The sequence below is a fragment of the Schistocerca gregaria genome, chromosome 5, assembly GCF_023897955.1.
Source record: "Schistocerca gregaria isolate iqSchGreg1 chromosome 5, iqSchGreg1.2, whole genome shotgun sequence".
In the NCBI taxonomy this organism is placed as follows: Eukaryota; Metazoa; Arthropoda; class Insecta; order Orthoptera; family Acrididae; genus Schistocerca; species Schistocerca gregaria.
In genome coordinates, this window is record NC_064924.1 from 458,765,097 (window position 1) to 458,781,286 (window position 16,190).

Sequence of the window (16,190 nt, forward strand, 5' to 3'; positions counted from 1 at the left end):
GTAACCGTAAAGTGTACATAAAAGTGGTCTTCAGTTTCTGTTTGAAAAGTACGTTGCTATAAACTGAAATTAAATTTATAAATGTTTAGACAAGAAGTCGGAAACTTGTCTAAAATATTTCCAGCCTGTGTGATTTATCTGGCCCAATAGCATCACTAGCTGAAACTATAGAGTAGAAATATCTCTGGAGTGAGCATTGCGTTCTGCGCATGTTGTCAACATTAAACTGGAATTGTCACGTGATCTAGGGACGACGTCAATTGTTTAACGCCAATTCGCGTCCGCCATCAGGTGACGTCACGTCTCGTCACACAACACCAAAACGTTCTACAATACCTTTCGAATGGAAGCATTCGCACAGGTCGTCAATGGAACGTCACGTCATTTCACGGTACATCAAGGTTTCGCCGCGCTCATTCTCCTTATAACAGTGGATTTTGTACTGTTGTATCTTCATAATCTTTTATAATAGCGCTTTGTTTTAGTGACAAATTGGAGATGTTCCATGACGACTGGGATATTTTTTCCACCTTCTTACACAACCGAGGTCGTATATCTGAAGACGAAAAGTTATTTAGGTTTTACGATAACACAACGGCGCTGACGCTCACAATGTGTATGTATAAGAACATAAGTAGACGAAGCAAATTCCACCATATGACATTTTAAGCAAAAACAGTCAGCTTCAATGAAGGAGTCATATACAGTTGTTAATGACGTTATTAATTACGTAAGAAAAAACATAATGGATAAGTTTAACAGGCTTCATTAATTCGTTTGAAGCTTTCTTTGATGTGTATGAATGTACATATTTTCCCTAGCAAATAATTGTCGATGTTTTGAAACGTTGTCTCACTTCTCAGTAATTTACCAAACAAAACTGATCAAGAACTTGTCATAAAGTTTGCTTCGGCCATTGACAAATTCTGTCATGCTTAGCTCCTCAGTTCTGATACTATACTGTAACATTTTATGCTTATTAGGGATGGTGACTCAAAACCCCAATTTCGCCGTTCAGTACTGTGTTAAGCGACTTGACGAGATGTGACCTGAAAGACATAGTAAATACATGCTGACGTGAAGCTTCTGTGACGTCTCGTTCATTTTGCTCTTCAAAGATAAGAGTCCAATTTATTTCAAATATCACCCGAGATCACGTGGCCATTGTGGCAACGTATGTTGACAACACACAATCAATTCTGAGCTTCTCAATGCTCACTCTAGAGATATTTCTACTCTATGGCTGAAACAGGAGATGAGGCTGTGCTATTTCGGTCTGGAAGTAGCTTTCGAGGAAAAGTGACATAGCCCGGATAGTAAATGTGCTTCGTCTGTGGTGTAAAGCTCTTGTGGCTGGAGTGGAGCATCGGGAACAGGATGTGTAGAAACTGAGGTTCGATAACTTCCACGATCGCCAGCCTGCCAGAGTGCAGAAACTGCGTTATTGTAAGTAGTTAAAACGCGATTGTAAAGCGGAGAGGCTTATTCTTCGAACTGAGCTTCATTTATGACCCTGGTAATTCCCAACACCTTTTCTCCAGTTTGCATTTTGGATGACTGAGATTGAGTGTCCCATGGTGCTGATTTCATCTGCATCTCGCAGATAAAATGATTCGGTCTCAAAACTAGCCATAATGCTCATGTGGTCGGATAAAACTACTCATGCTTATAAATTAAGGCTAATGCTGACGCATGGTGAAACACGCTCTGGTGGGCGGTTTGCGGGTTTAAATCATCTCTGGGTATGACCATGCGGTGCATTTGACTTATGGTCGTCGTACAGTGGCGCTGGCAGCAGTCCACATACGCAGAGGTGTGTTGGTGCATGTCAGAGTACGATGCAGCGAGTAAGTGTGCAGACATTTTCAGACGTGCTAATGGTGACTGTGTGAGCCATTTTCAACACACATATTGATGACGTTATGAGGGGTAGAATACTACGGCGACTGGAGGCTGGTCAAACACAGCAGGTCGTAGCACGGGTCCTCTGTGTGCCACGAAGTGTGATCTCAGGATTATGGTAACGATCCCAGCAAACTGGAATGTGTCCAGGCGCTACAGTACGGGATGTCTACAGTGCACAACACCACAAGATGACCGACATCTCACCACCAGTGCCTGCAGATGGCCACGGAGTACAGCAGGTAGCCTTGCTCAAGACTTTACCGCAGCCACTGGAACAGTTGTCTCTAGACACACAGTCTACAGACGACTGAACAGGCTGGGTTTATTCTCCCGGAGACCTGCAAGATGCATTCCACTGACCCCTGGTCACAAGAGCGTCCGTAAAGCAAGGTGTCAAGAACACGGTACATGGTCATTGGAGCAGTGGTCCCAGGTTATGCTCACGGACAAGTCCAGACATAGTCTGAACAGTGATTCTCGCCGGGTTTTCATCTGGCTTGAACCAGGAACCTGATACCAAACCCTTAAAGTCCTTGAAAGGGACCTGTATGGAGGTCGTGGTTTGGTGGCGTGGGGTGGGATTATGATTGGTGCACGTACACCCCTGCATTACTTTGACATAGGAACTGTAACAGGTCAGGTGTATCGGGACGTCATTTTGCACCAGTATGTCCGCCTTTTCAGAGGTGTGGTGGGTCGGACCTTCCTCCTGATGGATGATAACGTACGGCCTCACCGAGCTGCCATTGTGGAGGAGTACCTTGAAACAGGAGATATCAGGCGAATGGAGTGGCCTGCGTGTTCTCCAGACCTAAACCCCATCGAGCACGTTTGGGATGCTCTCGGTCGACGTATCGCTGCACGTCTTCAAACCCCCTAGGACACTTCAGGAGCTCCGAGAGGCACTGGTGCAAGAATGGGAGGCTATATCCCAGCAGCTGCTCGACCACATGATCCAGAGTATGCCAACCCGTTGTGCGGCCTGTGTACGTGTGCATGGTGATCATATTCCATATTGATGTCGGGGTACATGCGCAGGAAACAATGGCGTTTTGTAGCACATGTGTTTAGGGACGGTTTTCTCACTTATCACCAATACTGTGGACTTATAGATCTGTGTCATGTATGTTCCCTATGTTCCTATGCTATTAGCGACAGTTTTGTGTAGTGCCACGTTGTGTGGCGCCACATTCTGCAGTTGTCCTTAATTTATGAGCGGCAGGTGAGCACTTGGCAACTCTGCTGGCGTCCTGGTGTGGAAGTGGCCATAAGCTTGCCGGCAGAGATGCTATACTCAGGTAGCTGCCAAGTGCGAGAGGCTCCATTGCGTCCCACGCTTTGATCTTGCGTCTCTGCCAGCAGACCTGCCATGGAATCCCAGTGCTGTAGGGACCTAAGGCAGATGAGCCTACCTCTGAGCGCGCGACCCCAGTTGGAAGGAGCGCGCCGTAGAAGCTGGCAATCGTGGGGGAATTGTTTGCAATGAGCCAATCACAATGTCAGTCTTTCTACTCAACGTAAACAGAATGAGGCTCAAGTTCAAAGAAACACCCAACTGCACCTCAGTTCGTAGTGGTATCACGTACTGAAGTAGGTCAGTCCTTTGCTACGGTTAATCTGTTCATTTTTCAGAAAGGCCCTATGAAATCCTGCTCTTGCTTATGGAATTAAATTTTGCCTCTGGGGGACCAATTGTGATTTTCAAGCCCAACAATTGTTTAAAATTTTGCTCCTCCAAGGCTGTCTTGTTCTTGTCCAGGCCTGTCGAACATGGTCCTTCGTATGGTGTTATTTATACTCAGCTGCTTGGTGATCTGACTGAAGGTGAAATCCGAACTTGTCTCTCTGATCAGGGCGTCAGTGCAGTCCATTGGGGAATGAAAAAGGTTGATGCTACCTTAGTACCTACGGCCACTCTTTCTCTGATGTTTGATCGAGTAGTGCTTACATCAAAGATCAAACCAGGCTGTAAAGTCATCACGTTTCGACTGTAAATTCCAAACCTAATGCATTGCTACCAGTGTCAATGTTACAACCACACTCGCAGGTCCTATCAAAACATAGCCGAATGTATTACTTGCGGTTGGGATGCTAAAGAGGGCAATTGCCAGCCTCCGCTTCCCCACTGTATCAGTTGTAATGGCGACCATGCACCCTAGTCCCGAGAATATCCCGTGTATCTCGATGAGCGGGCCATTCAGGAGTGCCTTACCCTGTCTTCCGCAGGTTGCTGGCTAGTTAAAAGCCATGCATTTTACCATCTGGCACTTGCCGTTCCGTTCTTGGTATGCCTCGCTCTACGAAGGACATGGCCACCCAGGCTTGCAGCTCGGGTTCCGCACTGCAGTTGTAAAATCGCCCAGTATCATGGCAGCATTCCCGTTTCCTTCTCCCACAGCTGCGCAACAAGCCTACAAATCTTCACCCCCGGCGACGAAATAGCCTGCTTCACAACCGGCAGGCTCGAAAGGACATAAGGAATACTCCCATGAAGACTTCTTACGTCCGTACACTGAACGAACATCTGAGTCTTCATCTGCCAAAAGCAAAGGTTCTAAGAAATCAAAGAAAGGCAAGTGGTCTTCAACTCGGGGAATCTCTTAAACGGTATCGCCGCGTGATACTCACCCATCTGACCTTCCATTTCGCTGGTGCGCGCTACCTACTGTTTTTCCACCGTGGGGTCCATATGCCGACCCAGAGAGAATGCCGCCGGCTATGTAGATCTTGTGGAACAGGATCCTCCAGCCACTGCGCCCTGTAGCAGAGAGTCCTCGAAGGCTGGGACTCGGCAGCTGTCTAGGTAACAACCCTTCATTTGTTCCCTCCTCCCCTGTCCCCACTTTGACTCTCCTCCAATGGAACGTTCACGGCATTATATTCAACAAAGAGGCATTAGAGCTGCTCTTGGATTCGCAGCGTCCACTTGTTTTCTGGCTCCCACAAACAAAAATTGCATCTTTGAGAGTGCTTTGACCTCTGACATTTCTGTCTGGTCCACTTTGATCTTACCCCCCCCCCCCCCCCAGGACGGCATTCCACCTCGTGGGGGAGTCATGCTGGTCATCAGGGATGACAATCATAGCCAAACCATCTCACTGAACACACAGCTACAAGCTGTTGCAATCCATATTATCCTTCCTCGCTTCCCTTTCCTCTTTGCACCGTCTACATCCCTGCGTCATTCCGTGTCACCAGGGCAGATTTCCTCCAGTTTATTAGTCAACTCTCTCATCCCTTTTTTCTGCTTGGTGACTTTAATGCACACTACACCCTTTCAGGCTCGCCCAGAAACAGTCGGAGAGGTGCCCTCTTGGCTGAACTCAATCAATTCAATATCATTTGTTTTAACACTGGCGGACCCCCTTTCTTTGACTCCACACACATCTATTCCCATAATGGACCTCTCGTTCTGCACTGCCCAGCTTGGTCATTGTCTAGATAACCTGTTCTCTCCGACATGTACTCGAGTGATTTCCTGTGTCCTATTCATTTGCTGACTCGTATCCCACCTATGTGTAAACTCAACTGGCAGTTTTGTAAAGCCGACTGGAAACTCCTCTCAGGCAACCTTTGATGAACAACATTTCCCCAGGTGTGATGACCAGGTAAAGTAACTTAGAAACGTTTTCCTTATTGCTGCAGAATGTTCCATACCCCACATATCATCTTTACTGTGCCGTGTCCTGGACTGAGGCACGCTATGACAAGATTCGTGATGTGCTCTCTGCGTTTTTAATAATCTTAAGATGGTGAACCGTATTCCTTATAAACAGTTAGGTGCACCGTGTTGTTGCATTCTTCGAAATAGCGAAACAGGTAGCTGGATCTCATTTACTAGATCTTTTAACAGTCTCGCTCCCTCTTCTGTTGTGTGGGGCCACTACCATCTGCTCTCTAGAACCAGAGTCCATTTCCCAATTTCTGGCCTGACCATAGCAGATGTCACTGTGGACCCTACTGCTATCTCCAACACCTCAGACCGCTATTTTTAAAGCTCCATCAACCCACTATCCTCCCTCGGAAAGAAGCCACCTCGGCTTGGGTGATAACCTTTTCATCTTATGATGGTGAATGCTACAGTACCGCCTTTACTATGAGGCTAGGCGCAAATTGAGACGCGTATAGCACGTGTGGCGCGACGCAGCGCAGCCCGTGTTTTTGTACAGGTTCAAATGGGACCGCGCAAATTACGACGCGACGCGAAGCGACACGCGCCTGTGGTTGAGGCACAGTTTCTCGTACCTCGCTAGCACCGTGGGAAATCTGAGGCGGGGAGCGGAAAAGGAGCCCGGCTATATGCTCACATCGGCACGGCACATATGAGAAGTGGTAGTATTGCCCATACGATAAATTTTCCTTACTGTGTACTAAATTTTATTGCCTTTGGGCAGTATTATAAAATCATGTGATTAAGAATCAAGGCAGGAAAGTAAAACAAGGTTATCTCCTCGCTGCCTAGTATGCTGACGTATCTGTACGATCTGTTACAAAAAATTTAGAAATGGATAATCTCCACAGGTGTGATCCCTTTGTGCTCCAGGTAAAAAGCGTCCAAGACGTGAAGTATAAAAGCCTCACTGTGATTACTTGGATGTGGATGTAATAATGTAATAAGACACGCTGTACTACATGCATGTGAACCTCACATTTCCACTGCAAGTTAGAAACATTCGAAAAGCAGTCACAAATAACAATGTTTTAAATGGTTCGCCGAGATGAGAAAAAAACATTTAAATTGTTCCGTGCACATTATCAGCATTAATAAACTAATTATACAACAGGCTACACAAATGAAGAAAGTGGTCGGTATTATTACTAAAGTAGGAATATCCTAAAAGATTGTTATGATATATTTAATTTGTTGAAATGTACTGCTAACAAAGGCAGATCTACTTCCACGACAATGTTTTTCGAACTCCAACTCACAACGTACACATGGCTAGATTGAGCATTTCTGTCGCGCGCATTATCCTCTGCTGCTGACAATACACCGACCATTGTGTTGTGCGATAGATCAATTGCTTATTTTTCTCAATAACAACTATTTTATTCGCGGTCACACATTGTCAGTTTGGCAAGCCGTAGGTGAGTAATTAGTATCTGGGATGTGGCCGCCTGAAGGACTGCTCGTCATTATTTTAATACTGCTCAGGTCACGAGAGGAAATAAAATCCTTTGGTAAGTTTCCATTCCAGTCGCTCAGTGTTAAAAATACGATGGGTTACGGGGATTCCACTAAAATTCCAACAGAATTGGCAATCTATTTTAGTGTGAATTGTTAACCTTTTCTCATTAGAAGAAACATCACCGTTTGTAACAGCCACATTTCTCTTGGTGACAGGTTTAATTGTACTTAGTTTGTCACAGTGTAATTTGCCAAACTCATCTCTCAGCAACTATTGCGACAGAATTCCGAAGCGGAGTGCCTCATTAAACAAGTAATTGGCAACCACAGAGTTCAGTAACTTACGAAAATGTTTATTTTCATACTAGGAAACTCTTGTTTCGCTAGCTGTCGATAACTCTTAAAAAAATTAGTCGCTGGAGTGAAATAAATAAAAGTGGAAGTACTGATATATCGCCATAGGTAAGAAAGTTCCGTGTGTTTAAGAATTGTCAAACACTCTGCTCCTTGTGAGCTATCATTCGCCAAACTTTCGTTTCGATGTCTCGAGCGGCTTAAGAGATATGAGACATGTTGCGAGTATTTAATACTTGTGGGCGTGAGATCGGAAGTCACCTCGCTACATGGGATCCACTTCCTCGAAATCGGAGGCAGATAGAGAGACCTCCTCGTAAGTTTAAACAAAGATTCAACATGTTAGCTAAATTTCATACGCAGCAACATATGGTGTAATACGCACCAAACGCAAAATCATAACGACCCCTGATTTTAGTTGCAAACTTTGAGTTTTGCGTAGTGTCTTACTAAAATGTGTACCTCACAATAAGAATGGACATTAGCGAGATGAAGGGCACTTCGCCACGAAGCTGATATATAACCCTACAAGTAAGACAAAAATCAAATATTTTCAGTGAATAGTTTCTGTAAAATCGTTTGAGAAAGATAACAGGTTGCGCGCGGTTCGGTTCTGTCGGCGCGTGCGAAGTGTGGTGTACGCGTTGCAATATGCGCTGCACCCGCGCGACTCATGAGTGTCGTGTCGTGTCGTGCTATACGCGGCTCAATTTGCGCCTAGCCGGAGGGAGCTAGATCATGTTCTCAGTTCATTCCAATCTTTCGCCCCAGGGGCAGACGTGCACATTCAGATGTGTTGCACTTTTTTTTTTTTGCTTTGTCCTTCATATGTACAAACACATTTGGGAAGATCGCACATATCACAGATGCTGGTGTGAAGTCACTGTCATACCCATACCTAAGGTAAAACACCTTCCTTCTAGCTACCACCCACTTCGCACCAGCTGTGTTTGCAAGGTGATTGATCTAAGATTTGTGGCTGGTTGGTATTGTGACTCGAGTCTTGCAATCTACTAACCACTGCACGATGTGGATTTTGAGCGCCTCGTTCTGCAGTTGACCATATCGTCACTTTTTCAACCCTTGTCATGAATGGTTTTCTGTGGATACACCAAACTGTGAGTGGAATATTGATTTAGGGAAACTCTAAGACCTGCTGCAGGACTGCTATCCTCCATTCTCTATACTTAAGGGACTTCAGAGGCTGCCTGCTCCATTTCCTCCAGGAATTTTTAAGACACAGTTTTCAATATACGTATTGGCTTGGCTTTGTTGGAAACTTTACCCAGGTGGACGACGTGCCTGAAAGCTCTGTCCTGAGCTTCGTCCTCTTTGATATTGCCATTAACGCTATTATGGCCTTTCTCCCGCCTGGCATCTCGGGCTCCTTTTCCATTGATGACTCTGTGATCTGTTGCAGTTCTCCACGGATTTGTCTCCTTGATTGGAGTCTTCAGTGACGTCTCGATAATACTTACTCACGGAGCATTGACAATGGATTTAGTTTTTCCACTGATAAAACCATTTGTATGAAATATTGACAATGCAGTGTCTTTGTTCCATGGTCTTTACATATTGCTTGTTGCTCTTATGTTCGCTGAAACAAATTAATTCCAGGGGCTTGTTCCTGACCGAAAACTTTTTCGGCCCTCTCACTTGTTTTAGCTGGCCACCTGCTGTACCCAGTTCCTCAATGCCCTACGTGTCCTAAGTGGTACTTCCTGCGATATGGATGAGACCACCCTCCCCCATTTGTACTGATCCCTTGTGTGTCTGAAATTAAATTATGAGTGTTTCGTTTATTTGTCTGCACGTCTATCCTTCGTAGGCTATCTTAATATGATCCACCATCGTGGAACCTGTTTGGCCACAGGCACATTTCACACTAGCCTGGTTGAGAGTCTCTATGCAGAAGTTGCCAAACTACCACTGTCACACCAGCATGATGTTCTCATTGGATTATGCTTGCTGTTTGTCATGCCTGGACATCCATACTATGCCTCTGTTTTTGATGACTCACTTGACCACCAGTACAGGGCACATCCTCCTTCTGTTGTCTCCCAAAGTTCACATTTGGCAATTACTTCGGAAGCTTAATTTCATGCTACCTGCCACATTCTCAGTGCATGTGAACTCTTCATCACCTTGGCTTCATGTGACGACCCATGTTCATCTTGTACTTCATTTGCTTTGTAAGGAAACTACAGCAGATTAATTTGATCGCTGTTCCTTGACCTTTGCACACAGGTTAGCGGTAGCACATTTGTGTTCACTGATTGCTCAAAGACTGACTGTGGTGGTGGGTGTGCCTTCGCGATTGGTACCATCCATTTTTGGTATCTGCTTCTGAAATATTGTTCAGTAGTTATAGCAGAGGTCTCTGCCCTCTACCAGGCTATGCAGTACATCAGACAACACAGGATTTTAAATTGTTACACACTCCAGTTCTGTCAATGCCCTTCAGAGCCTCTGTGTGCTGTACACAGTTCATCCTTTAGTGAAATGGGTCCAAGAAAGCATCCACTTACTCACTCTTGAGGGAGCCACTGTGATTTAAGTGGGTTCCTGGTCACATTGGTCTGCAGGGAGATAAGGCTGTGCAGGTGGTGTCACTTTGGCATCATCACTGGTCGTCTCTTCATGCAAACAAGCTCCAGAGACTTTAACCTTTCCCAGGAGTTTGGTCAACCTCCTCTTTGCCCTCTCACTGTAATGAGATTATTTTAGCTAGGTTTCATATTGGGCACTGTCACTTTAGCCGTCATTTGTTAGGTGGTGATTCCGCTACCACAGTATGCTTATTGGTGTCAATCTTAGACAGTTTGCCATTTCCTGAGTGAATGCTTTTCTTTTTGGCCACTTGAATTCTAGTGTGTGTTTGTCGTATGAGTTATTAGCCATTTTTGAGAATGATGTGCTGGTTGTCAAAGCCTCAGTTGTTTTTGCGACATAATGCACTCGCGGATTTTGAAGCTTTGTAATGTGAAGCCAATCTCGCACTTTGCTCACTTTACAATACTAAAATTATGTGTTAAGAAATCTGGTGGCAGCAGTATTATTAGACTTCAGAAAAGCTTTTGATTCAGCATCGCACCGACACTTAATAATGAATGAGCTATCATACAGATTGTCACACAAAATTTGTCACTATTGAAAATTTCTTGGTAGGAAGGACCCAGTTTGGATATCGTAGATGGTGAGCCCTTGAAAACTTTAGAAGGAACTTCTGAAATTATTAGAGAAGTGCACTGGGACAATTGCTGTTAATGTTTAATATTAATGACTTGGCAACCAATATTAATAGAATCTTGGACATTTTGCAGATGCAGTTATTTGTAATGAAGCACTATTTCAAATGAAATGGCCAGGATACCTCATCAGAGCTAGTTTCTCCTCCTGGGGCAAGTATTTTTATTTGATGACTCTTCTGCAATTTGTAAGTCAATGGAGATGAGATGATTAAGGCAATACAAACATCAGATTCTCAAGTGAAGAAAATCTTCAGTCTAGGAAGGAATCCAAAATGGGATCCTGCGATCCCACTGTGACACTGACAGCTAGACCGTGAGCTGCACTAATATTAAATTATACTCTGATAAGATTTCATACTGGTGCAAAGATTTCCAACTTCCCTTAAATATTCAGAAATGTGAAGTTACACACTTCACAAAACACATGGAAGTAGGATCCTATGACTAAAATATTAATGATCAATAATTAAAGTTGGAAAGCTCTAAACAAATACAGAGTTGTAACAATTTCCAAGGGTATGAAATGGGATGATAAAATATGCTTAACTGCGAGTAAAACTTGGCTATGCTGCTCGAATACTGGGCAAAAAACTGTCAGGATACAGAGGAAAGACTTGGCTGTGATCTGTCAAAGAATATTACTAGAGTGAGATACACACTTGCCGAATAGGGCTTACCAGGTATATTACGCAAACAGAGAACAGCAACACAAATGGTCACAGGTTTGCTTGACCCATGGAAGAACATTACAGAAATGCTGAAAAACTGGAACTGGCAGATGCTTGAAGGTATACCTGGTTTCGTGTGAAAGTCTCCTTACAAAGTTTAAAGAACAGTTGTGTGCTCTTAAGTATATACCACAGCCATTTATGTATCATTCTGTAGGTACCATGAACACAAGGTTAGACTGGATACAGTGCTCACATAGGCATTTAAGCAATTATTGTCCCTGCACCCCAAATTGGAATAGAAAAGAAATAAATTGTAGTGTGTGTTGCAATGGGCAGTACCATCTGCTATGCAACAGAGTGGTTTGCAGAGTATACATCTGAAGTGCACAAGTGAGAAGAAATAGTGTAATATGCTTTTTATGTTACTGTAAACAAAATACACAATAACCTAATGGTCTATCATTTGCCAGTTTTCTTACATTAAGTATAAAGATACATGCTAAATGCATGTGCAGTATTTTTCTGTTTCTTTGTGTCCTCTTTTTCTCCTGTTTCCATTTCTTCCACTGATTTTCTGATACACAGTTCTGCTTAATGACTTGTTTCAGTCGGCAGTAACTCATAAGGATGCTTCAAAGAAGAATTCCTTAACGTTTGAGTGGACAGCACCAGACGAAGACATTAAAACATTCGTTTTCCGGTGAGTAATTTATAATGGCTTTCATGATTACAGAACTTCGGAATATTCATTAAGGTTATTGTAATAATGAATATTTAAGTAAGCCACTGTATTTAGTCAGTAACAAAGTAAAATACACACCACAAAACCAAATTGTTAACTTGGGGATAGGGAAGATTAAATTGTCTATTATACATTTGTAGAGTTAAACATTAATTACTTTGTAGCTCTTCTTTTATAATTGCTCTTATATAGTATATTTTTATAACAAAGATGAGGAAAAATAAAGCTGCTTATTACTATTATACCATTTGATGATATTATAAGTTGATCATTAGCATTTCTGCAGTAGACTGTTGGGAATAAACTCAAGTGCCCTGTAGCAGCTTTATCTTTGTGCTGTGAGTTTTGTACAAACTGCATTATCCTAATTGTCAGGGATATTTAGTGAAAAGCTGTACATACTAGGGATAAAATTTTCATACAACTACTGGTTAAGGTACTCGTTTTTAATTATTGTTTGTTAGTATTGTTAGTTTTTTGAAATATCTTCTATTCTGAATTTTCAGAGCCACTGTTGTGCAAGATTTCCAGACTTACTGGACAGGGATTTTGTCAGAAGAAGTGAAAGTTGTTGAACACCCAGAAGTCACAACTGATCATTCAACAGGAATCTCAACAACCAGGAATCCAGTGAAGTATACTACAGAGATACCAGTTATACCAGAGTTTCCTGATCCTAAAGCAGTATGTTGACCTTTTATTAACAGATAATTTAATAATAAAAGTACAGAAAGATAACTGACTTTGTTTGGCTCCCTTTTTTTTCCGTACAGATATCGGAACCTTCAAACCCTATATATGAAGGCTGTGGCTCAACAAAAGCTTGCTTTGGTCCTGGTGAATGCCTTGCAACAAAAAGTTGTAGTATGATGGTATCGGTTCTTGATAGAGTAGAAGATTATGAATTTGAAATGATGGCAGATGGTGCTTTATATGTTGCTGTTGGCTTGTCAGATGATGGAATTATGGTGAGCACTAAAATGTTATTTTTATGAGGTAGTGAGTGAATTTGAGACCTTATTCACATGTATGTCTAGTACACGAGACTAAATATACAGGAAAATTGGATAATAAATTTCAGTCACATATATAACGTTCAATTACAGGGTGACGACAGTGTTGTGGAGTGTGTTTATGATGCCACTAATACAGCTGTTCAAGCATACAGGTCATCAAATGCTCCTGATGACAAGGCCAATTTCCGCGATGAAAAAGTAAGTTACGCTACACTAAGAATTTATTACTTACATGGCTTAACTATTGGATATACACATAACGTGATCGGATACTTATAAAAACAAATATGTAAAACTGTATTTGTGAATCTATACACACGCATACTGATGTAGACAAAGCTTTTATCAACACAAGAAGCTCTATAACTGCATGAAATACCCAATTTAGATATTGTATATATTGTTTTAGCTTACTGTATAAGGTACTATGTGGTTACAAAATGTTATGAATAATCAAAGTTCTACCAAAACTCCTTAATACTCCAGCAAAAGGCTTCTGCTTTCATACCTTCCTTGTCCATGCCAATCCATGTGCAAAGAGCTATGGGCACTTCTTCAGTAGAAGAGATGTTTCACAGAGCAGTGAAAATAAGCTAGTGGTCATAGCTCTTTAAGTATACATTTTAGTGCCTGTTTTTACTAGAATTTTTTTGTTTTAAATGGTCACTCATACCTTTCGAATTAAGTATTTCATTGCTGTGTTAATTTACAGCCTTTTGAAGGAATTACATTGGTGAATCACAGTTACGTCAATGGTAGAGTTTACTGCAGGTTTAGAAGGCAAGTGGTGACTTACACGAACAACAAGACATATGATTTAGCCAATCAACCATTTTTCCTACTTCTGGCTTCTGGCACAAATATCAGAGGTATGTTAATGACATCTTATTACTGTATGTTTTGAGAAATCAGTTCAGAATATATTTTTCCCAGAATTAGAGTTAATTTTATAAATATTTACTAAGCATAGGTTAAAATACTAATGTATGTTATTCATTTAATCAACAATTTCACTTATTCAGTGATTCCTTCAGTAAGAGAAACAAAATAAAACTTTGCATAGTTTACTAGCTTCATATCGTAATAACTAAAGAACTAACACAGAACTTGAAAGATATGAAATTTAGTGTGTATCATTCATAAGAAGTGATGATTTTTAATATTATTATTTGGATGGTACTATGTAATAAACGGACCTCAATTAAGATTTATAAATGTGAAATCAGTACATCAGAAATGAACTTAAATGTTACAGAAAACTGAACAGGATTATTAACTATCTAAAAGCAAACAAATTGAAGAGAACAGTGAGAAACTTATCAGGATAGATAGTCATGAAGTAGATGAAGTTACGGAATTCTGCTAGGTAGGCAGCAAAACAGTCGGTAATGGATGGAGAGAGGAGGATATTAAAAGCAGACTAGCACTGGTAAAAGGTCATTCCTGGCCAAGAGAAGTCTACTAGTACCAAACATAGGCATTAATTTGGGGAAGAAATTTCTGAGAATCTATGTTTGGAGCACAGCATTTTGTGGTAGTGAAATATGAACTGTGGGTAAACCGGGACAAAAGAGAATCAAAGCATTTGAGATGTGTTGCTATTGACAAATGTTGACAATTAGGTGGACTGATAAGGTGAGGAATGAGGAGGTTCTGTGCAAAATTGTAGAGGTAAGGAGTATGTGGAAAACACTGACTAGAAGGGACAGAATGATTAGGACATATGTTAAAACACCAGGAAATGACTTCCATTGTACAAGAGGAAGCTGTAGAGGGCAAAAATTGTAGAGGAAGACAGACTGGAACACACACAGCAAATAATTTAGGATGTAGATTGTGAGCGCTTCTCTAGGATGAAGAGGTTGGCACAGGAGAGGAATTTATGGTGGGCCACATCAAACCAGTTTGAAGATTTATGACTCAGAAAAATTCTTTAAATATTAATTACTAAAACAAGCAATGTTAATTCTTAAAATACTCAAAAAAATTAAACTGATAATTTGTCCTCCTCAGTACATGATTAGCACTCCGTCTTCAGGCCACAAGTGGCCTATTGAGACCATCAGACTGCCGTGTCATCCTCAGTTGAGGATGTGGATAGGAGGGCGTGTGGTCAGCACACCACTCTCCCGGTCGTTATGATGGTTTTCTTTGACCGGAGCCGCTACTATTCGGTCGAGTAGCTCCTCAGTTGGCATCACAAGGCTGAGTGCACCCTCAGTACATGATTAGGATCAATAATTTGTCACCAATCCTCCACTAATTCTTGACCCACACTTTCCAAATTTAAAAACAAATCATATTGATAAAAATGAGCTAGTCTCAAGTGCTGTTAAATTTTATCTTTCAGATCATTTACTGAACAAACAATGAAAGATGCAGTGCTTTACCATGTAGCCTCAAACACAGTCGTTCATAACACTGCCAAGTGAGCTTTCAAATCAAATCTTGGTGTCTGAGCATCTCATGTTTACTGTTCTGTTGCTGTATTTTCCTTTTGAAACATGATCTGTACACACTGGAGCAGCAGACTTAACAAATAAAAATTGAGCTATATAAGGCTTGACTGGTAAAGTGGATGATACAGACCTTCTAACCAAAATTTATAATAATGTCTGATGTTTTCTTCAAAGTGAGGTGGTGCAGTGGTAATAAACTAGGTTGGCATTTGAGATAATGGCAGTTAAATCCCTTTCTAGGCCATCAACAATTTTTACAAGGTTCCCTAAATCTGATGATGCAAATGCTGGGGTTGAAAAGGGCTCAGCTGGTTTCCATTCTCCATCCTCCACCCTCCACCCTTCCCAAACCCAGTTTTGTACTTAAGTGTCCAATATCTGATCATCGATGTGCCATTGAACACTAATTTCACCCTCTTGTTGCATTTTCTCGGTTCTGTGGTGGTGGTCTGTCTCCAAAGATGTCTTGTCTTCATGGCTGACTGCCATGTGGGAACCAGTGTTTGATTTCTGGCGCAGTCAGGGATTTTTCCTGATGTGAAGTCTTATACGGAGTGCACTCAGCCCTATCAGACCAACTGAGGAGCCTCAACTGATTAGTAGTAGTTTCAAGGTCAAGAAACATGACAACTGGGAGAGTGGTGTCCTGACCACATGCCATTTC

General features: G+C 42.0%; 1 protein-coding gene across 3 annotated transcripts in view; it reads left to right on the forward strand.

The window, feature by feature from the left end:
* The window catches only part of LOC126273103 (putative ferric-chelate reductase 1 homolog), a 346,200-nt gene that overhangs the window by 283,434 nt on the left and 46,576 nt on the right, over positions 1-16,190 (forward strand). For all 3 annotated transcript variants that reach the window (XM_049976539.1, XM_049976537.1, XM_049976538.1), the window contains exons 3-7: positions 11,918-12,009; positions 12,558-12,735; positions 12,825-13,019; positions 13,158-13,265; positions 13,780-13,936. In XM_049976539.1, the coding sequence (XP_049832496.1) occupies positions 11,918-12,009; positions 12,558-12,735; positions 12,825-13,019; positions 13,158-13,265; positions 13,780-13,936 (730 nt within the window). The remainder of the gene's footprint in view (positions 1-11,917; positions 12,010-12,557; positions 12,736-12,824; positions 13,020-13,157; positions 13,266-13,779; positions 13,937-16,190) is intronic.